The sequence below is a fragment of the Trachemys scripta genome, chromosome 17 (genome assembly GCF_013100865.1).
Source record: "Trachemys scripta elegans isolate TJP31775 chromosome 17, CAS_Tse_1.0, whole genome shotgun sequence".
Classification (NCBI taxonomy): Eukaryota; Metazoa; Chordata; order Testudines; family Emydidae; genus Trachemys; species Trachemys scripta.
In genome coordinates this window covers 8,467,122-8,488,649 of record NC_048314.1, presented here as the reverse complement: position 1 = coordinate 8,488,649, position 21,528 = coordinate 8,467,122, and the positions used below count along the sequence as shown (strand labels likewise).

At 54.5% G+C, this 21,528-nt stretch overlaps 1 protein-coding gene across 1 annotated transcript in view; it reads left to right on the top strand.

The window, feature by feature from the left end:
* Positions 1 to 2,853: 2,853 nt before the first annotated feature.
* NIBAN2 (niban apoptosis regulator 2) overlaps positions 2,854 to 21,528 on the top strand; it is a 96,687-nt gene continuing 78,012 nt past the window's right edge. Inside the window, exon 1 of the mRNA XM_034793736.1 lies at positions 2,854 to 2,956. Coding sequence (XP_034649627.1) covers positions 2,902 to 2,956 — 55 coding nt within the window. The 5' untranslated portion in view covers positions 2,854 to 2,901. The remainder of the gene's footprint in view (positions 2,957 to 21,528) is intronic.

Sequence of the window (21,528 nt, the reverse complement as noted above, 5' to 3'; positions counted from 1 at the left end):
TCCCCTCTGAACCGGGCAGGATTAGTGCTACAGTGCCAGGGCGGAGGGTGTGGTTGCAAGTGGTCGGTGTCCCTCAGCGACTGCCTGTCTCTCACTGGGATCATGCATTAAGATCCAGAGGTTGGGTTCTCTCTGGCAGTGACCCTCACGTGGACGGGTGTGGCATCACACCTCTATTACCAGTTCTCTGGAGGGATGGTAAATATTTAGCAAGGGGGGCCCTCCCCCCTTCTGTGTACTCAGCTATGTTATTTCAAACAGGGCCAATGGCTCCGAAGGGGTGGGGGCAGGGTCCAGGGTCCAGACTGAATCCCCGTGCAGAAAGCACCCAGCCTTATGTCAGGATGAGGGTTCTGAAGCCAGCGGAGGCAGCAGATCTCCCAGACCAAACCAGCAGGTCTCCCAGAAGTAGCAGACTGCCCAGCTCTGCCTTCTTGCACGGGTTCGCCCTCCCCGCCCAGTGCGGCGTGTTTTAGCATGGGATGAGCAGGCCTGCATTGCGTAACGTGTGTGTGTGTGCGTGTTTTGGGCAGGTGCTGTTTACCCCCACCCAGGCAGTGAGGATACATGGGTTTGGGCCGCCCTGTTCCCAAAGCAGAGAGGTGTTAGCAGCAAGGTGGCTCCCCCCCCCCCCCCCCCCCCCGAGGCTGGCAGACTCCTGAGGAATTTTTCTGAGCTCAGTATGCCAAAAAAAACTATTTCAGAATGGGATAAACAGGACGCTCTGTCCACAGAGCAGTCATGACGCAGGCCACAGGACACCCCCCGCCCCCTTGCCTTGGGAGGCAAGCAGTACCCCCTGGAAAAGATTCAGGCCTCCCGACACTGTCCTTGAGCCGTTCAGACTCACTCTCTCTCATACACGCTAAGACATCCTGGCCCAAATCCTAACCCCCATTAATTTAAATTGGATGTAGGTACTTAAACACTGTGAGGATCCGAGCCCCGGGCCCTAAGTCTGGGCATCGGTCAAGCTGAACCCAGCCCAGGGAGGCTAAGACCTTGCAAGAAGATGGAGCAGAGCAGTTCCCTGAACTATCTAGAACAGCCTCATGGGGTGCTCTGCCTTATGGCTGCCATCAAGCAATGGCTCCCCACAGGGCTTTCCAGCAGCCAAGGCCCAGAGCTCCCTGGCCACACCTCTCCCTCCTCCCCTGGGCATGGCCCCTGCTGTTCTCGATGCCAAGGGCTATGCGGGAGGGATAGCACATGGCCCTTGTGTCAGCTCCATCTTCTTGCAAGAAGGGAATACAGGTAGGGCTGTTTCCACCCTGGTCCGGCGTCAGAGCAGCTGAATGAGACTGCAGCCTAAGGCAAAATCTGGCCTCTCCTCTTCAGGTCTGGCAGAGGGAGAAGGAGCTTTTCTGTCCAGCCCCACCGTCATCCGTGGGCAGGCCCTGGGCACCCAGCTCCCTTAAGAGCACCTCCGCCCCCACCCCAACTGACAGCCCTGTTCGGCAGCCTGAGCAAAGAGGCCATGGACTGTAAGTGAGGCCCTGCGTAGAGCTGTAGAGGGCGTGGGTTGCCCCAGTGAAATAAGCCCAGTGCGGATGGGCTAGCCCGGTGCAGCATGTCTGCATTGGAGGGTTTGCATGATGACACCAATTTCCCCAGTCCGACCACACCAACCCTCGGGCCCCTACAGAGGCTGCCTCTGGCTCCAAGGGGAGCTGCATGCGCTGGGAGGCGGGCGATGAAGCTCCTGCTGTCACTGCCCCTGCTGTGTCTGCTTTGTGGGGGGGACCCCCTTCTCCTGGGCTCTCAAGCCGCTTCCTGTCCTGAGCATCCAAGTCAGAAGAGAGGTTTTATTTTGCACAGTTTGCCCCGAACCTTGTTGTAAATCCCCGGCTTGCTGTACTGTGACAAGCAGGAGAGGATCAGACCGGCTACAGACACTTGGGTAAGGGGGCAAAGAAAACCCTCATCCGACGGGTATGTTCAGGTCCCGTGTCCTGTCCTCCCCACCCACGGGCGAGCCACACCTTGGCAGTGGAGAAGGATCAAGGCTGTGGTTTATGATGACTTGGGCGTGGTCAGAGGGGTAGAAAGGGCTGGGTAAATGTTGCAATCCCCTGTGAAACAAGGTCAGAATGAAACCAAGCCAGGTGCCAACAAGGAGCTGGTTTCACCGGCTGACAGAGTTAGACCCAGTCCCTGGTAGCTCAGATTGGGGGGGAAGCACAGGCCCCAGGCACTAGGCATGAGAGAAAAGCCCTTTTCTAGCTGCAGGGGCAATCACCTTCTGCTACAAAGGCCTGATCCCTGGGTCCCGCTCTGGAGCCTGGGAGTTCCTAGCGGCCACGCGTGGGCTGGGGTGCAGGTAGGGTGACCAGACAGCAAATGTGAAAAATTGGGGTGGGGGGTAATAGGAGCCTGTATAAGAAAAAGACCCAAAAATCGGGACTGTCCCTATAAAACCGGGACATCTGCAGGGGGGCTGGTTTTTAGCACAGGCCAGTGCAATAATTACAGGGGGGGGGAATAAAAGCTTTTTCTGTTGGGTTCCCACGTTCTTGCCGGAGAAGGAGCGGACCCCGGACCGAGGGAGGGGAGGTTGAACAGCCCCCGCGTCGGCCGAGGGCCCGGGCCCCGCTCGCAGGCAGGGAGCCGCGCGGAGGGTGTGTCTCTCCCGGGGCGGAGGCTGGACGTAGGCAGGGAGTGTCTGTGACCCGCCCAGGGCTTCCCTCGGCTGGGAGGAGAGCGGCTGGTTCCTGCCCATGGAGCGGCTCGCGAGCTGACCGCCCGAGGACTGGGAGCAGACCCGCCGCTGCGGCCCGGCCCGGAGAAAGGAGACCCCCCCCCCCGGGCCCCTTTTTAATTTCCAACCCCCCCGGGGGGGGGGGGCCCCCCCCCCCCCACACCGCTGGGATCTCCCCTGCGAGCATCCAGCCCCTGTCCGCCATGGGCGATGTTATCTCCACTCACCTGGACGAGAGCCGGCGCCACTATATCTCAGGTAAGGGGTTGTGGCCCCCCCTGGGCTGGGGCTGGTCGGGGTCCAGGAGCCGGAGTCAGTTTCAAGGGGGTGGCGGGATCAGCTCTGCCAGCGTCCTTCCACCCTGGCTCTCCGGAGGGGTGTGTAAAAAAGGAGCCGATTCTCGCTGGAGGAAAACTTTTTCCTCCCTCCCTCCCTCCCCACCCCCAAGTAACTAGCACGGTGGGGACAATGTCTGTGTTATGAGAGTTCCCAAACTTTGATCTGCCCCACTCCTTTATTAAATAATGGCGAGGAACCCCCCCCAAACAGCACCCCCCACACAGCCCGTGGGGGATCCCCTCAATCTGGATTTCGTTTCCCTCCCTACAAGGGGATCATGTTTTAATGCCTTAAAACTTTTTTTTTTAAGTTCCACGTTGCAACCCTGGGTCTCTCTCTCTCCTCCTTTGCAGAGCTGGGAGCTGCCTCTCTCTTAAGGGGGGCGGGGAATGGGGAACTAAGGTGTCCGCCTGTCTGCCTCCCCCTGAAAGGCTTGTCTTGTGTGGTGGATGTTTGTGTTGGCTTCAGGACTAGGTGATTTGCTTCAGGAGAACAACCCTCTCGTGGCCAGGGCTTCTGCTGGGTCTGTGGGCAGGGGGAAGGAAGGGGAACAGAGCTCTCTCTCTCTAAGGATGAGGAGGAGAAGTTTTGTCCTGGCCACATGAGCTGTTAAACCACGTTCAGCACTGATCCAAGGGGGACCCATTGGGCCCTGATCCTGCTGGCGGGCGCAGGGCTCTGCCTGTGCGGATAGGATTGCAGATCTGAACCAGTGCCCGTGATGGGTTTGCCTTTTAGTTCAGACAGGGCTCCAGGCCATCCTGCCCCTGAAACGGAGGGTGCTGGAGTCTAGAGAGGTGACAATGTAGCTATTGATTGCATTGCCCTGTATTTACTCTTGATGTTGTGGGTCTCTCAGTCTGACGGGTTTGGCCTAAAGATTCCTCTTGGACTTGGGGATCAGGATGTCTGATTAGTCCTGCCTGGAATAGCTTTTCTAAGCATGCGATTGTGGCTTCTATACAGTTGCTTTTTTGTCCAAGGAGATGGCATCTGACTGCACTGAGGATGGGGAAGGTTGGCGGGGGGGGCTAATTGGTGCCTGCAGTTACTTGATTGACCCTTATAAGTGGGGTCACTCTGCCACTGAGCACTGTGACATGGCCTCTGTTTCGCCCTCTTTGCTTGGGACATCTCATAATTTACCACGCAGGCATCTGAGCTCCCAAGGGCCTCTGACTTGCAGGACTTGACCTCTGTCCCTTCCTTACATGGGCTTCAATTACAATTACTTCAGAGGCTTTTCGAAGGCGCTATTAAGCACTTAGCTACTACCCCGAACATCAGCCTTGCTTGGGACCCCCAGACTTCACAAATCAGGTTGCACTAGGAGATGCGGCTTTGATGGCCTGAAACCTAACCAACTTCTCACGCTGGAGAACCAAGATGCCTTGGAAACTTTAGACCTTCGTCTCCTCACTCCCTGGAGCAAAACTATGGCTCTGCCCCCGATTTCCAATGAAGTAGGCCCTTCATACAAAGCTACAATTAAAATGCCGGAGGAACAGCATATTGCAGCTGGATTAATATCAGGGGCTCGCAACATGACTAATGTTGTTGCATTGCTGAATGCCAAAGGAATTATGACTTGTCACTTACTGTAATGTATGGTAAAGTTTCCTAGTCAGCTCCATGAATCATGGGATTTCGTGTGGGCCAAACACCATTTAAAGGGACACTGTCAGGTTTAAAACCAATGCTCCTAAAATGTCCTATAGAACAAATGACACTGTAGATTGTTAAAACCCAGGAGTGGGTAAGGTTTATTTTATTAGCCTGGTCTCTTTGCAGGAAAGGAGATTGTCTGGCTTCCCACACCCTTTTCTTTTTTTTAAATGGACACTACGTTAAAATGTACTCCGATTTCAAAGATGAGTTTTAGCTCCTAAACCTACTGCTGTGTCCTCTTGCTAACTTAAGTTACTACTTGTATTAAGAAGTGCCTAGAGGCCCAGTCAGGATCAAGGCTCCATTGTATTCGCTAGCATTCAGCAAACAGCCTTAAAACATGTTTTTCCTTATCTTTAAAGTCTGCACCTTCCCCTATTGTGTTAAAGATCTACACAAATTGGGGAGTGGTGTGGGGGCGTGACTGACACAGAGAAGGCACAACTTGCTGTCAGATGAGCAAAGTAACTAACAAAACCCAAAGAATTTCCAATCTCTTGGGTAAAGGCCCCAAACTCCCCAGCCTATAGTAATTACTGCCACAATTACTTCTTAATGCTCTATTAATGAGCTCCTCAGAAGTGTTCATGGGCCACAATCTTCTGCTGTCTTGCAACCCACCAGCACCCCCTCATTTGCAAGACTGATGGAGGTGCCCCAGTGCAGGATAAGCCATTTCCAAGCTCTCCCCAGTGTAGACACACTCGGAGATCTAAACGGCTCCTCAAATGTAGTGCCAAGGCCAGCTCTGAGATTCCGGCCCTCTGTTCTTTAGCATGGCTCGAGGAACACAAGCTCCAGAGATGGAGTGGATACTAACTTCCCAGTGATGAGTACAAGCTACCCCCTCTTTGCTTCTCCGCCTCACTCCAGGCAGCGTTCGGGAAGGTGGCGGTGGTGTGAATGCTAGGGACTCCGCTGAGCTCACTCCCACTGGTGCAGGTGCAGCAGTGCTGGATTCACAGAGGGAATGCCCTGAACAGTCACAGCGTTTCTGTCTGTGGGGTGGGGAGCGGCACTTCAATGTGCATGGTGAAGCCAGCCTCTCTTGGCTGATGTTAGCCGGGTACTTCTCTCCCACCCTGATGAGCTCGGGAGTCTCCTAGACTGCACCAGCCCACGGACTGGCACAGCCTGCTGGTGCAGTGCCTCGCACAGCAGGGCCCCAACCTGACGCAGGCCACTGCAGCGCCCGAGCAAACTGAAGGTGCGGCTGATTCAGGTTGCCCTTCCCCACAATCCCAACATGCTCCCCTAATCTGTAACTTCCTGCCTAGGGGTCTTCTGTTCCCTAAACAAGGGGTAACACGGTGTTGCTACTGTGGCTGGGCTCCTTTCATCCCTCCCTGCGTGCCGCCCTTCCATCTCCCTCTGTTTCAGGGGCTCCCTGCAACCCCCAGCCCTTCCCTCATGCCAGGGTCCCTCAATCTACCCCCTTGGGTTCTTAATGCCCTCAATCTCACCTCATGCCAATGCCCTGCGTTCGCACCTCAGTGCGGCCAGGGGCTCTGTGTGCTCCCCATCCCCCACCATTCTTTCTCTGTCTGCCTGGGAGATACCCTGAATGGGATTAGAATCCTAGACTATCAGGGTTGGAAGGGACCTCAGGAGGTATCTAGTCCATCCTCTTGCTCAAAGCAGGACCCATCCCCAGATCCCTAAATGGCCCCCTCAAGGATTGAACTCACAACCCCTGGGTTTAGCAGGCCAATGCTCAAACCACTGAGCTCTCCCTCCCCCACTGGACCGATCAATGTTGTGAGGATGGGCAAAAATGGGATGGGGCCCTTGTTCTGCTGGAAGCAGTTAAGGGGTGCCGCTAACTCGTTCTCTGATCTACAGACAGGTGCTTGAAGCTGTGGCTCTCCTGAACAGATGGCAGGGCCCCCGTGTGCTCTCCATTACCCTCTTTCCGTGTTTTTCCAATTTTGCCCATTGACACTGAGCACGTTCCCCGAAATCTGGGCACTGATCAGACGCGGTGTACGACATCTGTTGTTGAGTGGCGCATAGGGCCTCACGAGCTCAGCCAGTGCTGGCATGCCTGGCCCCCTACGGCACGGTAGCACCTAGCCGCCCCACTGTGTTGCGCACTGTAGAAACACAACACACTCCCTGCCCCAGAGCTTTTAAACAGCTGGGACAGACCGTGAGAGGCACAGAGCGGTGAAGTGACTTGCTCGAGCAGATCCTGGTCTGAGCACGGCTCTGTCCACCTGAGCCCTGTGCTCCTGGATGCAATCTAGAGCTTTTTGTTTTTGTTAAAAAGGCAAGCAACGTGCCGTGCCGTGCCCATGGCGTTTAGAATAGCAGGTACTCCCTAAGGCTTGTGCACCCTTCTAGCCATTTACAGTTCCCACAAACACCCTATGAAAGCACCTCTCCAACTGCAGGTTTGCTACACCCATGATGCTCCTGCCTCCCCACCCCCAGCCTTAGGAGACCTGTGCTGGGATCTGCAGGGTTAGGGACGGGTGTCATTTCAGAAAAATTCTGTGGGTAGGGAGGAGTTTGTTTTCCTGACATTGGTCTCCAACGTCTGGGGAGGGCGGGGGAAGAAAAGTGGAAGACCTCATGGAGCATACAGACCTATGAAAAGTTGGGACGTGGTGGGAAGACCAGGGTCTGGAGGGGGTGACTGGTCCCCTGGTTCGGGATCTGTTTTGCACTGATCCGGCAATGGCTGGAGGGAGCACGGTTTGCGGTAGCTGGGACGGTGAGCATGGGCACCCTGTCCTGCATCTGGTTCACTCGGCTGATTCGGAAGCAGGGCCGGTCGCTCCCGTCGAGAGGCGATGGCACCGAATGCATTACGAAGCTGGGTGGGCCTTCTCCCCATCCACTCCGCGACGTCCTGGCCAGCGCAAGGACGCTCCCTGTGGCGTGAGCTCACGGGTTGCTCTGGGAAGCTTTTCTAGCAGAGTCGCCCATCCCCTGCTGCCACGCCTCCCGTCCTTCCAAAATAAAACGGCCGCCTGGGCTATTTTCAGGGAGGTTTTGGGGTTAGTTTCCAGGAGGCGCCTGGCATAAAAGGCCTTAGTTATTGCAGCTGTGAGCCAAGCGCCTCCCCCGAGCTTGGGGAGGCGCAGCCTGGCACAGTTTGTTTTTCATTTGGAACTCATTCCTGCCTGAGCTTCCTTCGTGCCTGAGCAAGCCCAGCCCAGAGCCTTTGCTCTCCCTCGAATGGTGGGTGTGGGCGTGCACACCTATGTAGAGGGGGAAGGGAGTGAAAAGGAGACACCGGAGGCTTCGTCTACACTGCATCTCCCAGTGCAAACTCTGCTTGCACCAGTGCGTTTGACCCCGGGTAACCGGATTCGTTTCAGTGGGGCCAGTCACGTCTACGCAAACACCGTGCAACGGTGCACTTACGGCTGAATCCTAGCATAGACCCGGCCTTAGTGGCGGTCTCGAGCCAAGGCAAAATTTTTGGAGGGGGAGCCCAGACCACGTCGGACAAACACCGAAATCCGACTCCTCGGGAGACGCCCTGGGTGAGGTTTCAGCTGGTCCTAACAGTAAAAATTTAATTAATACACTTCTTCATTTCCCAAAGGGCCCTGGCTCGCCTTGGAGCTGAGTGAATAATTAGCTACCACTAACTTGCTTGACTAATCTTAGCCTCTTTCTGCTCCTGCCATGAAAATCAGCCAACCGGAGTGTCCTCTGCTGTGCCATGGGGAATAACTTTGTCTTCCAGGGATTGCAAACTGTTCCCTGCGAGTATCAGCTGCTTGATGGGTGCGACCAGTCATGTGGCTTCAGTTCTGTTCCCTGACTGGCTGAGCCTATTCCAGCATGTGCAGCTAAAGTTCCCCTCCTGCCCGGGGGAGAGGGGGTCTGGCTCCCAAGCCTGTGTTCAGACCATGCTCCTTCACTAACCCAGACCCTGAGTTCGGTGTCCAACCCTCTACCCCTTGGCTGGCTGTGCCAGTGCTCGGTTCAAGGCCCCGTCAAACCGTCAGCTGTTCCCCTTACAGACAGCGGGTCCCACTCTCTCCCGGGACTGCCGTTCCTTTCACACACCACAGCGCTGGAGACTTTCTGGTTGTGTAAAACGAGCCCTCGCAGAGTCCCTCCGAGCACACAGAGGCCAAACCTCCTGCACCGGAGGGGGTTGGAGTCCCTTAGCAACGGCCGAGGGGATAAACACAACTGATTGGAGGGCAAAATCTTCCTGGCATAGTTCAGAGGGTGGAGAGAGGGAGAATATTGGCTGGAGGTGCCTCTCTTCTTCCTCCATCCCATGGGGAAAAATCCCTCCCCTGTCATTCTGCAGCACACTTCTCCCCTGTCCCAGGCTCTGCCGGGTCCTATGGCAGAGACCAGCCCTGCACACAACTGCTCATTCTCTCTAGAGTTAAAGCTTCTCTTTTCTCGTCTCATTCTGTGAAAGTCCCAGGAGGAAGCCTGTTTGCAATTAGTGGTTCTGCTTTGGCCTTTCCAGGCTTGCCAGCTTCCAGGGGGCAGGGCTTTCAGTGGGGCAGCAGAGCCGATGCCAGCTGTACCACAAACGCCCAGTTGCGCTTTGAGAGCTGGACGGGGGGGAGAGGGGTTTCTCTGTGGACAAAGGAAAGTCACCAGCCTATTAAAGTGGCATTAGCGTAACAATGCCCCGCCTGTCAATGCGGACTTTCAAGACTGTCTGTTTTTAAATCCTTGTTTTGTGGCATCTCTGGTGAGGTTTCCGAGCAGGAGTCTGGAGTGGGTTGTAGTGCCCGAGACTGGGATTTTCAAACGGGCTGAACGCACGGCCCAAATGGGAGCTGAGCCCTGGCTGGGGTGGGAGTCCACTGGATGGCTGCTTGGTGGGGCACCTCATGAAGTCTGCGCAAGGCAGCCGAGGAGCCACCCTCATCGGGCATCAGCAGCTTCGAAGCTGCCAGTCTCTCTGGAGAGTCCCAGTACAATTCTGAAGTGGGCCTGGACTCTGGCTCTCGGGTGCTTTGCCCTGAATTTCGTGATCTGCATCATCCCAGAGCAGCTCAGCTGTCTTGGTGGTGCTTCATCGATGGAGAAGCAGAGCGTGGTCTAGGAGAGGTCCAGCTGATTCCAAACACCGTGCCAGGCCTGCCTGAACAGCACAAGCCCCCAGCAAGCATCCCACCCACGGGCCTGCCAGCAAACACCAGCTCCGATTCAAACTCCTGGTCCTGAGCCATTGATGGGCCTGGCCCCAGCTACCCCCAAAGATTCCACCCCCTTAATCAGACACCAAGACACATTCCAGCACTCCAAGGACCAGGACGACCAGCTGCGAGGGCAAGCTCCATAAAGCAGGGGCTACACAGGGCTGGGTTTTTCAATTTTTTTTTTCTGGAACCCTCTTTCAGAACATTTCAGGCTGCGATGACGTGCCCCCAAAGTGACGACTCCACCCCATACTGTGGCCTCCCTTATTTCTGTGCTGCTGCTGGCGGCCACGCTCCCTTCCGAGCTGGGTGCCCGGCCCGCAGCCACTACTCTCGCAATCCCTCTACAATAGCCTTGTGACCCCCTTTTGGGTTGGGACCCCCAGTTTGAGAAACGCTGGTCTAGAGCATTCAGTGAAGATGAGCCCCAGCTGTGGACCCAGAGTGTGAGCTGGGATCTCGCAGGGGTCAGGGGAAAGCCATTTCACCCTGGCAATGGTGCCTGGGGTGAACCTCTAATACATGCTTGTGGAAGGGGGCAGGGGGCTGAGAGTCAGGATCTGGCTGTTACGTGTATATGCCACCTTTCTGTGACTCTTGGGTAAACACCCAGAGATCTGGGGTTGAGTCTGCAGTGTGTGAGACCTCGAGCCCAGCCTGTGGGTCAGTGAGCGTGTGTCCCTGGAACCGAAGAATGGCCCCGCTGCAGGATCTGTCCTGGGGTCTCTTTCTTTCAGTGTTTTGGTTTTTTCCAAACCCTTGCAGACTGGCCACCTATCCGAGCAGCCAGTCAGCTGAACTAGTGAGGCTACCTGCAGGCTGGCTCCCAGGCCTTTGCGTGCTGACACCTGAGCCTCCCGAGTGAGTCACACAGCACCAGTCCCTGCTATGTGCAAGGAGTCAACCTGAGCCGGGCTACAAGAGGCGAGTCAATGGGCAGATCGGTGGCTGTAGACGGGTGGCTCATACTGCCTCAGCCCAGTGCCCGTAGCTGACGTGAGCACTGGCTTGTGTCAGGGCACAAGGGACAGCTGGCTTCTGGGGAAAGGACCAGCGATAGAAGCCTGCCAGTGGAAGTGGGGAGCAGGGGAAGTGGGCACTTCAAATCTCTCCTTCCCAGCTGCTCAGACCTTCCTGTGCTGCACCTCACCGATGCCAAGCTGCAACCATCCTGGGCTTTCACTTGGAAACGTGGCCTTCCCAGTCCCGGATTGCAGGCACAGAACCAACCCCCAGTGCATCGGTGCACACTGAGGATTTGGTGCACCCTGTGCCATCGCATGGCCACACTGGGCATTTACACGTGACCACAGGAGGTTGTGGGGAGAGCTGGTTAATGCCCTTGGGTGCTCTTATTCTTAGATCTCTGTGTGCTTCCTGAAGCAGGGTAGGATTATCCTCCTTGTCTCAGAGAGGGGGAAACTGGGTTGCTCTCCTGCAGGGAGGCAGTGTCAGAACCCAAGTCTTTCGACTTCCCCCTCCAGTAGACTGTGGTGCCCGGGACACAACAAGCTGTGGAGCAAGAACACTGAAGCGAGTGGTAAGGGGCTGATAAGGGGGGCGTGGCGGGACTGCACATAAACAGGCTTGTTCAATGCAGCGACCTCTTCCTCCCACCCCCCGCGTTGTAGCGAGAGGACCTGTTGAGACCAGCTCAGCAGGGGTGCTGAGTTGTCTCCCCTCCCACGCCCTGCAGAAGGAGGGTCTCCCCCTTCTCCCCAGGCTGCCCCATGTGGGCGGTGTGGAGGGAATTGCTGGAGGTGCTCTCTTGTCCATGGCAGGGGTGTGGTGAGGGAGAGCGGGCTGGCCCGGTGTCTCTTCTGGATGGAAGGTGCATGTTGCTATGGTTATGGCTCTGTCGACTGCTAAGACGATGAACCTCCCCCTCCACTAACTGTGGTCGAGGGTCCCCTGTGAGACTGGGAACAACGGCTGGGGGAGATGGGGGGAGGGTTGGTAATGGGAAGATGGAGCAGCAGGGCTGAGATAGTGACAGCTAAGAAAGCATGTCAAGTCACCCTCCAGGGACCGGAGTGGCTGCTGGGACTCCAGGGCAGGGTCCTTGGGGATTGGGCCGAGGGGAATGGAGCTGGGCAAGTCTCTGTGCCTCACTTTCTCCACCTGTAAAATGGGGGCAACCCAGCCCTTCCTTACGGCTGTTTTGGAGGTATTAATTATTAGCAAGGTGCTTGGAGAGCTCAGACCTGCACTATAGGAACAATGAGTTTGGGGACAGCTGGGAAAAACAATGTGGCTGCTGTCTTGTCCTAGGCATTGGTGACTGTGACACACACCCACTTGCTCTCTCTCCTAAGCTGTAATAAGGGAGTCTCTCTTGGGCCCCAAGGTGCCTCCCTCTCACCCGATTTCACTTCCTCTCTTGTATCCCAGCACCTTCCTCCCGGTCCGTTTTAAAGCGAGCTCTTGGAGTTCCTGCTCCTCACACCTCTCTGGTCTCTCCTGACAAGGCAGAAGTTGGGAAACTTCTAAAAATGGTCAAAAAATGTAACTTTCCCCTCCTCCCCCACCCCCCCGAGTTCCATCCTGCTGCATTTCCTCCTCCGGCTTTTTACAATCCCCTCTTGGCACTGGCCCTGCCATCTGCAGCCGAAACAAAGCAGGGAAGCTGTCTCCCTGCAGGAACCCTCCCCACCCTGAGCCGCCCTCCACGAAGGTTGGGGCTGGGTTTGTTTAAAGCTCTAGCAGGGGAGATTACCCACTCGTCTCAACCTGGGAGCCACTTGCAGCCCCATCGGCGCCCAGCTGCAGCCCATGTGACATGCTCAGGGCCATACAAGCAGTACAGATATTCTGTGGATGCGGCCCACAAAACACACAGAGTGTTGCATGTGCGGCCCACAGTGGTAAATAGGTTGAGAACCACTGCTCTAAACCATAGCTTCCGTTGCAAAGAGCTCATCGGTTTAGGAGCTACCGTTCTAAACGGCTGGTGTATGGGTGTGGGGAGTCTGTTAAACTTGGGGGGTGGGGGGGTCTGTTGCAGGTGGTGTGTGTATGATGCCAACTTGGCTAAGGTTGGGATTGAACTGGGGACTTCCAGTGCTGATGGCACAAATCTCTGGAGCTCGAGAACCAGGCCCTTGTATGGAGTCCTAACAAACCATGTTCAGTGGGGAAAGTCACATGGGCATGTCCGTACTGGAGCTCTCCTGCCCCCGTCTCACTAGCACACAGCTTGTCTCTTGGGCTTTATCTACCTGGGATGTTTAGAGTCAAGGCAAACCACCGCTGGCTGCGGTGAGAGGACAAAGAAGCAGGTGGGGTTTTTACCCCCTGACGCGACGGTTCTGATCAGGGTTAGCGGATGTGTTAGCCGAAGCCCTGTCTACACTTGCCCTCCCAGCTGCAGCTCCTGTGTAGAAGCACCGTTGCTGCAGGACCGTTTTTACTATTTCTAGTGTAGACAAGGAGATACAAGACTTCGTGTGCCTGCTTGCTCTGCTCCCAGTTCTCTCGTTAGCCCCAGGCTGATCCTAGGTAGCCGCTCAATCTTTCATCGGGAGCTTCTAATCCCTCTTGCACCTGCCTTGGAGAAATGTGGGTGGGTCACTGGTGGGCCTTGTGCAGGGGGGTTCAGAACACTGCATGGTGGATACATGGGCCTGGTTCAGGTGACAGCCCTCTTCCCAGGGGCGGCTCTAGCTTTTTTGCCACCCCAAGCACAGCAGGCAGGCTGCCTTTGGCAGCGTGCCTGCGGGAGGTCCCCGGTCCTGCGGCTTCGGCGTACCCGTCGCCGAATTGCCACCGAAGCCGTGGGACCGGCGGACCTCCCGCAGGCAAGCCGCCGAAGGCACGCGCTTGGAGCGCCGGTGCCTGGAGCTGCCGCTGCCTCTTCCTCCATTGCATTCCAATACCGCCATCCCCAAACTGCACTAGCTGCCTGAGGCGTCTGTGTCTAGATCAGTGAAGAGGATCGAAAGATGGTGATTTCCTCCACATCACAAGGTTGGAGGAGAAATCCTCTGGGCACATGCCTTATAGCTGCTGCGCTGAGTCGCTCGTAAGAACGCAGCCTGTGCACCTTAAGGTCCGTGTTCTTTAAAAGGATGGGTAATACGATACTGACGGACAAATTGGAGGAGGGTTGCTTTAGGTAAGGAACTGAAAGCTTGTGGTTGGAATATGTAGGGCGGCAGCATGGTCTTGGGGACGTTGCACAGGGCTCACTTATTCCCAATTCTGACACTGACTGGCTGTGGCCTTGGGCATGTCACTTTGTTCCTCTTTGTGCCTCAGTTTCACCATGTGGGGGTGTGGGTTAAGCAAGGAATGATACATGCTCACACATCTTTAAACCAGCCTGAGATCCTGGGAGGAAAGTGCTATAAAAGCAGTACTCTTCACTTAATGTACTGCCCGGGTCTGGGAAATTGGGGTGGCCGAGGGCTCGGGTCCAGGCTGGAAATCCCACCATCAGCCTTTCCTTGCGGTAGCGTGGTGCTTCGGGCACCAACTGGAGCAGTGTGTGTGAGGGTGGGGGAATAGAGAGGACTCTCTCGGGGAGGGCGGGGCAACTGACTGGTCACCTGTTTCTGTGCTTACGGGAATACGTTGGAACTCTAAGCTTCCTACCACCTGGGTGCGTGACGGGGAGGGGTCAGAGGGGTTTCTTGCCCGCAGGGCGTGGAATAAAGCGGGGTTTGCTTTCCCTGTCTCGCTGCCTCCCGCCAGCCATTTCCCAGCACCCAGCTGCTGGAGTCTAGACGCTGCTCCCTGCACCAATCAAGCCCAGGTGTGCTCCATGTCCCAGAGATGTTCCAGGTTCAGCTGGCAGAAGGGCTGGGGTCGTGTCCGAAGATCGTTATCGTCATCTGACTTCTCCTTCCCCCACTGTGGTGATCCCGGGGCCTCCCAGCATGCATTTGGGCAGTTCTACCTCCATCTTGCTTGGGAAGGGGCCCCTTGACTCCTGAAACTTGTCTTATTGGCTTGTGAAGTGGAAACGGCCTTTTCCCCGGGAGACGTTTTTCCTGTGCCACCCGCTGCTCTTCCCAGGGTAGGGAATGAGTTTCCCGGGCCCTACGGCGCACCAGTTACACTGCAGGGTGCTGGCTGCTGGGACCCCAGTTACCCTCCCGCTTGTGTGTCCATCAGCCAAGACTGGAGGCACTAGAAGCTTGTTTGATGTGATCTGGTTCGGTGGCCCTCTGTGCTGGGATGCTGACTCCTTGCCAGGCTCTGTAGCTGTCGATCAGTTTGACGCGACTGGAGCCCTTTGAGCTGCTCGGCGAGGGGATGTGTTGGAAGTGCCGGGACCTGGCCCGCTGTGTGGTAGAGAAGCGGTGGCTGTTTCTGCCCCATGTCTCTCTTCTCCCCTCCCCCGGGGGCATCCCGTGCCCTTTGCATGCATCTGCAGCCGCGAGTCTGTCTCCAGCCCTCTGGGCACCACGGCTCGAGCAGAGGTGGAAGCAGTCGTGCAGATGGGGCTCGGATGTCATCCGACCCTGCATGGAGGTTTGACAACGTGGTGTTGTGAGCACCTGCTCCTATTTTATACCAGCGCTGGTGCAGCAGTAGCGGTGGATCAGCAGTAGGGAGCGGGCTAGTGCAGACAAGTGTTCAAGCCCGTTCTGAGCGAATGGAGATGCCCAGGTTTGGAAGCTCTCAGCCCCTTTACCCTTTGCATGGGAATTCTGTGAGCTGCGTGTGCATACGCCCTTGGAGTGCCGGAGGCTCCCCACCTACTAACGAAGGGGGGTGCCCTGCCTTTGGATTGGCTGGGGCTAGCGTCTCCTCCAGCCTGTGAGGCTCTGTCTCCAACGCCTTGTTCCCTGAGCGCTGGAGTCTCTCCTCTTCACGCCCTCTTGTTGTTTGGCCGCTTGGTAAACAGGCATGTCTGGGGGAGAACTGCTTCCCGCAGCCCCTCCCTGGGCTCTCTGTACTCTGCCCCAGGGGTGATCAATTGGCAAAACGTCCCGATGGGTCAAATTCTGAGGCCAGCTACCTCCCCTCTCTGTCTGTGGGCATGGATTTTAGACAGTGCTTAGAGGAAAGGCTAAAAGGTGGTGTATGTATGTAACCTGCAGTATGCCCTGGATTTGGCCTCCAGCCAGCGCATTAGATCCAAGGTGTGGGCAGAAGGCTCCGGGCAGGAAAGGGAAATCTATCTTCGACTCCACTACAGTGAGGTGCTTGAACCTCAGGCCTGTGGATAGAAAAGTGTGTGTCAGAGACTAGTAAGCACCAGGGCCTAACAACAGCTGAAAACAGACTTGGGGCTGTTTGGTTGTCTGAATAAACTTTGTTTTTTACATGCATAAAAGTCTTTGTGGGTTTTTTTGTTTTTTTCCCCTGGCGCTGGAATGTTGGAATTGGGTTTCCTGCTGGCACAAACCAGCTCTGCAGACCAAACTTTTATATCAAGTTTTATATTCGCCTCTCGTGTGTGTGTGTGTGTGTGTGTGTGTGTGAGACAGAGAGAGATTGCAAAAGGCTAGATCCTTTCCTCCCTCGGGAAGAAAGAGACACTTATGCAATGGCTGATCAGAGCTCTGATACGGCTCTTGCAGAAGGTATTGCCAAGACTCTAAAAATAAAGGACTTAACCTCTGTCTTGGATCCTTTGCCAGCACTTACCTCAATGTGTCTTTGGCACACGCAGCTGGAGAACTGTTGGAACTTGTAAGAATTTGAAAGAGGAATGAAGCAGGAGGGGGGACAGACGGAAACACTGAGAGCTATGGGGAAAAAACCTGCAGAACTACCCAGGGAACTTGGCAAACCTGCTACCCATAATGCACTCCTACAGGTAGCCTGCTGTATTGAATTGCATGGGCCCATGTGATCCATTCCCTCCTCCCCTCCCCCTTGTATCAGAGAGAATTATCTCCTTGCCAGATTTCACAAGCACAAAATGGCCTCTGGGCCTGTCCCATGTAGGCGAGTGAAGCTACCATGAAACTTGGTAATAAGATGATACTCCACCGTATGGCCCTGTTGACTTAAAACGCCTGCTGCAGTTATATAACGTCTAGCAGCAGGGGCTGCAATTTGAAGCAGAAACAGCCGTACCCAGGACTGACCGGGAGGGAACATGGGAGCCTGGAACGTTCTTGTTCAGGGTTTTACTGGAGCCTGTTAACCTCCCTGGATGGGCCACTGTTGCACGGGAAGCGAGGCTCCAGGCTTTGCTCTGCACAGAGTGGCTCTTGGGTAGAAAATCAAACCACGTGGGTGACCAGACTTCATAGTGATTGGAGGGCTGAAAACCCCTTGGAAAGCTGGGAGGACTGAGAGTTGCTAGCGTATTTGTGTTGGTGCAGATTCCTGCTGAGTTCAAGGCGAACATACCGGAAGCCACATGACTGAAGTGTGCATCACCTTACCCACAAGGGAATGTCTTTTAGATTTGCAAATACTGGTTGCCATGGGATCCAGGCAGCATGGCAATGACCTGCCTCCCTCCCGCCCCTGTCCTTTTCCATCACATTCCACATCTGTGTGGCGGGGTGGGGCTACACCACCTCTAGCCACGCTCCCCACACGGTACAGCAAAATAGACTCTAGGTGGGTGTACTTGACTGTGGTACCCCTAGTCCTAACTAGCCCTGGCACTCAGCGTTGGAACAGATGAATTAGGAGGATCTGAGGTAGCCAGTGACCCAGACCAAGCGGCTAGATGAAGAAGCTGCTGCTATCAACCCGATGATGTGGGCTCCCCAAAATGGCAGCTGTTCTGGTTTGGTAGCTGGTTTGGTAGCAGAATTCTTTCTAGCCTTTACTATAGCAGCAGGGAATGAGGAGGGAGGCCATCAGACCTGTTTCCAAGGGAGACGTCCTTGCTGTCTTCCCACCTTTGGGTTGTTCTACCCAGTTCTTGTTTCTCCCTGAATTCTCATAGACCTCACTGCGGTCTGTTCTAGGGCAAGCAGCCTGAAAATTGCTCCGCCCAGAGCTTCAATATGTAGCATGTTACAAACGTGACTCTCCCTGCAACCCACTCCTTTTAAAAACACAGTGTAGACACAAACTTGTCCTAGCTATTCTGCCACCATGGAGCATACGGAGCAAAAATCCGCTTAAAGAAATGTCTGGCCTCTAGCAAGTGAATCACACAATGGAACCTGCCTTGGTGTGGGATTCTGTTGTGCCAGGCTTTACCCTTGTTCAGATCTCCTTCATCTCTGTCCCGTACTGACCTATCAAGGCCTGGAGTCCATGTGGCCTCTCACCTCTGAAGCCTAGAGTGTGCAGAAAACCTGTCCCAGGCCTGCCTTGGTTCATCTACCTACTTTTACATCTATTGCAGTAGCACCGAAACCTCCAAGTGAGAGCAGAGCCCTGTTGACTGAGGTGCTGCAGGAACAATAGAACTGTCTGAAAAAATCCTGACAGCTTTGTCGAGATTTGCCGATTCCATGAAATCAAACCGTTTGGCGGAGATGGTTCAATTTTGCCAAAGTTCCAGTGGAAGCCAAGAAAGCTGCCTGGCCTCTGAGCTGCCTGGTCTCTGTGCATCCCAGGTGGCTTGGGAGCCTGGGCATCTGAGCTCTGGGGCTCTACTATGCAGACTACCCCAGAGCTTCCAGGGTCCATGGCTCCAGGAGAGCCCACCAGGTTGACTGTCCCAGGGTTGGGCCTCCAATCCCTTTTTCATAAAGAATTTAGGAATCTCTGAGGTTCATTCTCGGAACAAAACCAAACGTTCAAGTCCTCCATGAAATGGGATTGACTTTCTCGTCCCAGTTCTAATGGACAGTGAGGCAGTCCAACACAGGGAAAGGAGGAAGAGAGGTATTCTCCACACTTACAGATGGGAAACTTCTATGTCTCTGTCCTGAGCTCTCAATCTCGTTACAACAGCGGTACTCTGGGACTCTAGCAAATGGTTATGATGCTGAAACTGCAGAGGTTCCTGTGCCCAATAGGAAGGGATGGGATGGGGAAGCTATTTGAGGAGGATGGGGATATTTTCCTCCTCCCGTGGCAGGAGCACTAATCCGTACAGTGGGATCTCTTTAGAGTGGAAACTCCAGCTCATGCCAGGAGGGGTTTTGCAAAGAAGCCGTTGTTGGAATCCTTGGACGCTATCTGAGGAATTCCACATGTCCGACTTTCCAGTTCACAGATAGCTAGAACTCTCCCCAGTTGAAGGAAAGCCCTGAATGCTGTTGATGTAAAATCCTATTTTGCACATTCCTAGCTTTAACGCAGCCGCGGGAGGCAAAACACAAGCAGTCATGCAGCAAGCCCTTCTGCAGTTCACGGGAACATTCTAAATAGCAAGAGTGGAGCTAGTTCCCGGGATCAAACCTCCTGGGACGGATGCATGTTTGTGTCTTGTGGGGGGGCGGGGGGAGTGGGTTCGTCGTTCAGCATCTGAGATCTTCCATGCGGGTGACCACCAGCACCGAGAATGCACGTTTGCTTTTGCTGAATCTGAAACTTTTTTCCAGCAGGGCACTCTAGGTTGGGTTGAAAACCCTGTCTGAGGACTCCATATTGTTTCCAATCAATGTAGCCAAGCTAATGGACTTAATGGAGTTTCTAGCACTTCTCTCTGCTTGGGATAGGGCGCTGGCTTTCGGTTGGTAGGGATCTGGGGGTCGCAGCATTGTGAAAATTACAATTACAGCCTTGTGTAGGTTGTGAGCTTTCTGGGTATGTCTACACTGCAATCAGAGGTGTAACAGCACGTGTGGACACACTTGGGCTAGTTTGATCTGGCTTGTGTGGGTATCAATGGCAGTGAAGCAACTTTAGCATGGGCTGTGCAAGCCTACCCAGGACCCTGGGTACTTTGGGCATCTAGTCCATGCCGCAGACCAGGCTGTTGCTACTGGTTCCTGAGCTGGCTAGATAAAAGTGGGCTCGGGTGCGTCTACACATGCTGATTGCACTGTAGATGGACCCTTTGAGACAGGGACTTTGTACAGCAGGGTGCACAAGCTGATCTTGCTACCACAATATGTAAGTGCTTAGGTCAAATCACTGAGGTGCTTTTGGGCCTTGGTCACACTCGGCAATAAACGGAAAATCCCCAAATATTGGCTGCCTGCTTTCAAGAGTGTTTAAACCCATACAAGCCTCTTGGGACCAGATCCCCAGCTGGTGTAAAATGGCATGACTCCATTGGAGCCAATAGAGATACGCCAGTTCATACCCACTGAGGTCCTGTGATCGACTCCAAGGGCTTCTCCATTTGTGTTTTGTCAGCCTCATCGTGGCCTGGATCCTACCAGTGAGGGCCAGTGCTTATGACATGTCTGCAGAAGTTCCTTTGGGAAGGATTGACAGAAGTATTGGAGAAGCCAGATTGTGCAATAGGGCGCTCGCGGGAGGGGTGGAGCTGCAGGTATTTGGAGCATCACACAGTGCAATAGAAGATGAACCAGTTGGGCCTCTGCCAGTCTGGGTTTCTTACCCTGGTCTGCTCTGTGTTGTCTCCATCCCTCACCTCACCCCACCCCACCCCACCAGAGTTAGTCTGACTGTGTGTTCATGTGGACCCGTCTCTAACGTGCCCTGTTGTGGTGCTGTGCCCTGGAATGCGCTGTGCTCTGCAAACTAGCACTCGGTGGCTGTTTGGACCATCCAGTCACAAAGCGCAACCACCCACTTTCAGCCAGTAAAGTGACTTTTTTTTAAAGGGACACCAACTTAAAAATACACTTCTCAGTCTGACAATATTTGTACCTACAGCTGCTAACGTTAACTTTAAAAGCAGAGGGGAAGATTGGAGGGGGGAATCCCTACCTTCATCTGCTGGTTGGCTTCCTTCAGACTTGTGTATGTGGAGCAGTGCACTGGTTTAACTCACGATGTTCCCTTTTTTTAAAGCCGTTTAGATCAACAGGTGCAAAAGGCAGTGTGGGCACTATTTGAGTTTAAACAGGACTGGTTTTGGTTTAGTTTGAAATAAGCCACTCCTACACTGACATCAGCGTGTCTAAATAACAACTTACACTGATGCAGGTCTGCATGTAGACAAAGCCTTTGTATGTTTGACAATCTGTATAAAGTCAGTTCCCTTGATCACATGAGCCTTTGACAAAGCAACAGGGTGGAGAGAAATATAAAGCAGCAAACTTGACAGAGGACACGTTTCAGGTGCCAACCCTTCATTACTCATTTACTGACTAGCTTTCAAGTTGATGCCTTTCCGTCTTAAAGTCCCACTCGTGTGTATCAACTTCAAAGTGTTTTGTGTTTTGGGGGCAGGGGATGGCAGGGGCTGCGAACGTACCTCGGGGGGAGGGGGGGGAAATGCTCCTGGGGTGAGCTAAATCTGCTCCAGGTGAAGGAGTTGGTGTATTCCAGGTGGAAATTAATGGAATAAAGATTCCGCTCTGGCAAGTCCATCTGCAGGCTGAAGGTTTGACCCTTTGGGTACTTCAGGCATGGGGAGGGAATTTAAAGGGATGATGAGGCTACCATGTAATTGTATCAGCTTAACCGCCCTCTCAGCCAGGTCTGTGCTTAAGCTAGCAAGAGGCAGCGTGGTCCAGTGGTTAGGCCACTGGACTGGGAGTTAGAGCTGGATTCTGTTCCTGGTTCTGCCACGGACCCGCTGTGAGATCTTAGAAGTGGTTTGCCCGTTTCTCTTCCCACCCTCTCTTAGCTACTTATCTTGTACATGCCTCTGAGCAGGGGCTGTCTTTTACTATGTGTTTTGTACAGGGATAACGTAACAGGGTCCCAGTCTCCGTTCTAGCTACGAATTTCCCCCCC